The sequence below is a fragment of the Musca vetustissima genome, unplaced genomic scaffold (assembly GCF_032173495.1).
Source record: "Musca vetustissima isolate MV318-11 ecotype Yass unplaced genomic scaffold, APGP_CSIRO_Mvet_v1 utg152893, whole genome shotgun sequence".
NCBI lineage: Eukaryota > Metazoa > Arthropoda > Insecta > Diptera > Muscidae > Musca > Musca vetustissima.
In genome coordinates this window covers 1-6318 of record NW_026876553.1, presented here as the reverse complement: position 1 = coordinate 6318, position 6318 = coordinate 1, and the positions used below count along the sequence as shown (strand labels likewise).

At 39.1% G+C, this 6318-nt stretch overlaps 1 protein-coding gene across 1 annotated transcript; it reads right to left on the bottom strand.

Annotated features, from left to right (window-relative positions):
• Positions 1-368: 368 nt before the first annotated feature.
• On the bottom strand, positions 369-6252 carry LOC133321111 (WD repeat-containing protein DDB_G0292056-like; the record flags this gene model as incomplete). The annotated part of the gene is made up of 6 exons (XM_061530209.1): positions 369-2507; positions 2580-2731; positions 3971-4195; positions 4258-4469; positions 4541-4799; positions 6085-6252. Coding segments are annotated over 6 exons (3155 nt in total), but the record flags the coding sequence as incomplete, so codon positions are not given.
• Between the last annotated feature and the right edge of the window lie 66 nt (positions 6253-6318).

The window sequence follows — 6318 nt, the reverse complement described above, 5'->3', positions numbered from 1 at the left end:
ACTAAACATATTTTGGCACTAGATTTTCACAAAATAAAAAAATAGTTTTACACATTTTTTCAAGAAGTTTCGTTTTGTGCCAAAATACAGTGGTGTGTGATTGGTATATTGCTTTCGGTCCATACATATTTATTTTTTTAAATTTTATATACTGCATAAGATTGTGGTAAGGTTTAAAGTGGCAAGTTAAAGGGATTTTACATGGTGGATCTTATAGTCTTCCATATATATTATTTTCTTGAAGGCTATTTAGCGAAAATTATTCGAAAATCGAAAATTTTGAGAAAATCCATATTTATCTTTTCACATTTTCTTTAAAACCATGTATTCCCCTTTTTTGTCCACCCTTTCCATTCCCTGTTTACCCTTCAAACCATACCAAAATCCGTACAAACGGCTGTTGTTTGATTATTTTGCGGCTTCTCCAGGGCAGTGGTAGCTGCGGCTGATGAATTGGCAGCCGCCGCCGCGGCAGCAGCGGCTGCAGCAGCCATATTCAACTCCACCAAGGTATCAATACTATTTAAACTAACACCCTGTAAGATTTTCTGAGCAGCCAATGAGGTAAAATTAAATGATAAGTCCGTTAGACTGGGGAAATTATAAATATCCTCTGCTTCGGCTTGATGGTCCTTCGACAAACTCAGGCGGCGATCGAGAGTATCTTTGCGTATAGATTTATCCACCGAGCTAAGGCAATTTGTATCCTTCTGAGCCAAATTCGGCTCACTGCCAATGGAGTTGAGGTTCTTCTGCAGGATCTGAGCCAAGCTGCCACCATTTGGATTACCACCTCCTCCTAGTCCTCCACCACCACCACTTAACGATGTATTGGAATTTAGCAGATTATCATTTTTGGCCAGCAATGTTGAGGAGTCATAGCGTAAATTATTTAATTCACAATTGGAATTGATGGTCTTATTTAGGGTATCCTTAGAGGATTTTTCATAAAATCTTAAATTACCCACAGAACCGGTCATTTCCAGTTTGGATTTGGTCAAATCAATGCCCGTTATTAGTTTCGCATCATCACAGGGTGTTGTGGGTTGGGAATCACTGTTCTTGAGAACATTATTTTTATAAATTAGTTGCCCAGCATTGGAGGGTGGTACCGACAGACTTAGTTTACGATTATTATTCATAGGGGTCGTGGTGGTGTTGGTTGAGCTATTGCTGCTGTCCACGAGATTATTCTTTGTCGAAACCTTGGGAAATTCAATGGAATCATGAGGTTTATCTGAGGACAAAGAACTTAAATATGACATAGAATCATAGGTCTCAGTATCAGAACCACGATTTGAACCACTCTCGGCATGCATTTGGTTTTCTGGGGTAACGGGTAACTCTGGTGTTTGACTGGGTTCTTTTACGCTATGCCTTAGCTTGTGACTGGCCTGACCGGGCATATGTTGCTTGGACAGAGTCTTCTTGATGATTTCACCCCGCTCATTCATTGTGGTCTCATTGTTGAAGATGAACACATTCGAATTCTCATTCAGTTTGCTGTTCTCGAATGTTATAACACTTTGGGCCGGAGTATTTTGCACCACAATTTTGGTATTTGGTAAACAATGTTGGCCATCATTTGAGGTGGTCAGCTTCAGGGTAATTGAATTACTCGAAGGTGAATTGGCAATTGCTGTAGAATTTTCCGAATTTTCCTGTTGGCCATTCAGGCGGGATTCCAATGAGGGTTGGGTGCCACTGGAGGTTTTATTCGAGGAATTTGTATTAGAAGCTGTGGTGTTAGTTGTGGTGGATGCCTGATTTCTCATCATTTGCTCGGCATTACGTGCCCTCAACGCCTGATGTCGTGGTGTACCCCTTGGCGAACCATTCAGCATTATTATGGATCGTGGCTGTATAACTGTGGAACTTGTTGATCGTTGCGATTCTAGACTAGAATGACCACTTGTGCGTACATACGAAACTTTACCACTATCTATGCTGGAGGGTCCCGATGTGGCTGCATACAATGAAGTTTTTCCCGACTCCAAACTCGAAGGACCACTTTGCCACATACGATAATCGGGTCGTGTCTCAGAACTTCGATTGGCAGGTGTTAACTTGTTGATTGAGGGTGTCAGTGTTGTTGTATTCCTCGACGGTGAATGCTCCAGCATATGGCGAGCCACCGAACCACTATGTATGGATTTTTGTGAGCTACGATAGGGCGTACTGGCTCGTGCGGTTAGGGTATTTGCATGGCCATTGGTGGTGGTTGCAGTAGCGACACCTCCTCCGCTTCCTCCACCACCACCTCCACTATTGGTTTTATTATTTAAATGCGATGTGGCAGGTATGGATTGTGTGGAACGGGGTAAAGAGCTGCTACTGTATACCGGCGAACGTCTTCGTATTGGCGAACAATCTCGCGATGATATCACAAATGTTGATTCACTTGACAAGTTGCGGCGATGCCGACGTGGCAGGGTCAAGGAACGTTGGCTTAGCTCTGAACCATCATAGAAGGTGGAATTTGATAGAGTGTGTACTGTGGGCATGTCCTGCAAGCGAAAAAGGGGAAGAAAATTATTCAGTGATGGAATTATTTGAGTGGGAAAATGTTGAAGACTTACATGATCTTGGGTTTGTGTACCCACACTATGTAAATGTACCGCCTTGGAATTAAACCATTCCGCTGGCGGAAACTGGGCAGAGTAGGTTTCAAGTTGACGTGACTTATTTCGTCCACTACGACGAAATAGACGCGATAACAAAGATCCTTTTTCTGGAAAAAATAAAACAAAAAACGAAATTACAAAAAGTAAAAAAGCAAAAGGGCTTGAAAAATGCAGAAAATCGAATGGAACTATTCGCATAGAATGAAACTTTTATGGCAGGAGGTCCCTTATCATCTACAATTTCTAAAATGGCGTTTTAATCCCGAATTGCGAATTCGCAGCTACTTCTAATAAAAATGCCGCTGGTACTTTCAAAACTCAAAAGTCGGAAAAGTCTCTTACATGGGGCCTATGACAAAATATGGACCTGTATTGAAAATTCCATGTCAGGATATATTTTTCCTTGGGGAACCCAAAAATAAAATTGTAGAAATTGGTAATTTAGGCTACGATCTTAAAAATACCGACAATCAGACGGGACAAACATAATGGGTCTATGTCAAAGTAAGGGCTTATATTGCCGTCTAAGAACCGGATATGCCAAATTGAAGCCTTATGGGACCTTCATAAAAATATAATGCAACTTTTCTGGCGGAGGTCCCTTATCATCTGCACCTTCTAAAATAACGTTTTTATCCCGAAATGCTACTTCGAATAAAAAATGCTGCTGAGACTTTCAAAAATCAGGTCAGGATATATATAACGAGTGTAGGAGAAGCCTCTTACATGGGGTCTATGACAAAATATTGACCTATGTTGAACATTTCATGTCAGGATATATTTTTCACTGGGGAACCCAAAATACAAAATTATAGGCCAATATAATTGCTGTCTGAGAACACAAAGACCCAAAGCCATAAAAAATGATCGGCACCTCTCTAAGGGATCTATGTAAAAACGTGGTTCTATATTGAAAATATGTTGAAGGATGTCTTTCCTCCTCTAAACATGGACCTATATTGAACATTTTTCCAGGGGATTCTCTAAGAATTCGAAATATTAGACGGCAGTCACGTAGGTTGAAAAATACTGAAAATCTTCCGGGACCCTTACAGAGGGAATATATAATATTATATAATGGACTATATAGTTGAATAATATTTATATTTCTGCAGAAATCTACAATATATATTCTATATATGTGAGCTAAATAAAAATTAGGACACATTTTAATTAGACTTGGCGCATTTCAGTGTCCTGAGCAAAAGTTTGTGTAAATTGGCATCGAAAATAGAGACCATCCTTGAATAAAAAAACTGAGCCTTCCCGAATTTCATGGATATTGGCTGTTCCTGACAATTTCTTCTCATCCTCCACAACTCTCTCTATGTCTTTCTTCAACTCACTTGGTGATGAGGAATCTGTGCTTTGGTACTCCGAACTACTGCTATCCGTGTTTAGTGTCTGAGCATAGGTTTTCGATAGGCTACGCGTTGAGGCACATCGCTGTAAACGTTTCGATGAACCAAACAGTCGTAAGCTATGCCTTCGTTCCAGACTTCGTGGTGTGGGAAATGATGAACTGCGTCGTTTTGAGGTTCGTGGATAGAGAATTTTATCACTTGGGTTGCCTAGAAAGCAAACAAAAAAGAATAAATAAGGTTTTCAAAAATTATAATTCCGGATAGCATACCGCCACATATAACATCCGCCAAATTCGTTTGTATACACTGATGTGTCAAATCTCCATCGCGTTCGGTGGAAATTTCACCATACAACGAGTGTAGGGCCTCCTCGTTGGTCATCAACATGGTACGCGGTTCGCTGGGTACACTTTCAGCTGATTCATTTAAATCTTCATAGCCGTTGTGATGACTGCGCGGACGAGAGCGGGAACGTCGACGTCTATAAAAAAAATACCAACAAATATTAATGGTAATTCAGAATATAAATGATAGCGAAATAAGTGAACTTACTCTGGCGTCAATATAAAATAACCCTTTGCCGTTTGATAGATTTTCTGATCCTGCATTAGCTGGGCCAATGAATCATAGATCACCTCCACCGATGGTGCTGTCATATGTGGAAATCGTATCTGTATTTTTGTGCGTATATTTTCTATGGTTGCTGAATGACCTTCGGCCGTTAAGTCCATAATTACATCACATAATGCTTCGGGTAGCGGGGTAAATTGCCCTTGCATAATTGGCGTTACAATACAGTCCTCAATATCACCTGGAATAAATAAAAAATACATAAATGATTGGTAATTAAAAAATAGGGGATCGAACCTTTAAGCATGGGGTTTTTAAAAAATATATTTAGTGACCCCGGTCGATATTTTTTTCTATAGAAAAAAATTCGTGAGACTTCTGCTCGATTATTTTTTTCTATAGAAAAATTCGTGAGACTTCTGCTCGATTATTTTTTTTCTATAGAAAATTTGGTGAGACCTCTGGTCGATTATTTTTTTCTATAGAAAAAAATTCGTGAGACCTCTGGTCGATTATTTTTTTCTATAGAAAAAAATTCGTGAGACCTCTGGTCGATTATTTTTTTCTATAGAAAAAAATTCGTGAGACCTCTGGTCGATTATTTTTTTCTATAGAAAAAAATTCGTGAGACCTCTGGTCGATTATTTTTTTCTATAGAAAAAAATTCGTGATACCTCTGGTCGATTATTTTTTTCTATAGAAAAAAATTCGTGAGACCTCTGGTCGCTTATTTTTTTCTATAGAAAAAATGCCGACCTGAGTGTCTGCGATTTTTTTTTTTCTGTAGAAAAAAATTCGTGAGACCTCTGGTCGATTATTTTTTTCTATAGAAAAAAATTCGTGAGACCTCTGGTCGATTATTTTTTCTATAGAAATAAATTCGTTAGACCTCTGGTCGATTATTTTTTTCTGTAGAAAAAAATTCGTGAGACCTCTGGTCGATTATTTTTTTCTATAGAAAAAAATTCGTGAGACCTCTGGTCGATTATTTTTTTATATATAAAAAAATTCGTGAGACCTCTGGTCGATTATTTTTTTTCTATAGAAAAAAATACGTGAGACCCTTGGGTCTATTTTTTTTTCTATAGAAAAAAATATCGTGAGACCTCTGGTCGATTATTTTTTTTAATAGAAAAAATCTCGTGGGACCTCTGGCTCACGTTTTTTCTACTTGAGACCTCTGGTCCAAGTTTTAACTCAAATAAAATCCAAACACTTTTAGAATTTAGAAGATATATTTAAAAAAATACATGTTGTTTTTCAAAAATCCAATCTCCTTGGCCTGTATCCTCTGGTGTTAATTGGAGCTCCTGCCGGTGTCTTTCTCGTACTCTGATTCATTACACATTGGGGTGGTGGTGATGATGGTTGTGGCGAGGAAGTAGAAATTGGCGTAGACGTAGGAATTGGAGGTCCTTCCGGTGTAATGCTAATACTTTGTGGCCAAGAAGTGGGGATTGAACGACTTGGGCTCTTCGTAGCTCTTCGATTAAAAGGCAATGGAACATTTGACATATTAAAAGTACCATTGCCACCAATCACAGCACGCGGTATATCAAGAGTTGTATTACCAGCTGTACTTCCCGTGGGTAAGGTATAGCTGCGCGATGAGGCACGTATCACCCCAGAGTTTTCATTGTACTTTTCAATGGAAACACTATTGGCTGATTCTTCGGTACCCTGAGGACTGTAGGCTATGGAATAATCAGTAAAGTTACGAATCGAAGGTGGTGTGGTATTAAAGGTTTGATTCATTGTGG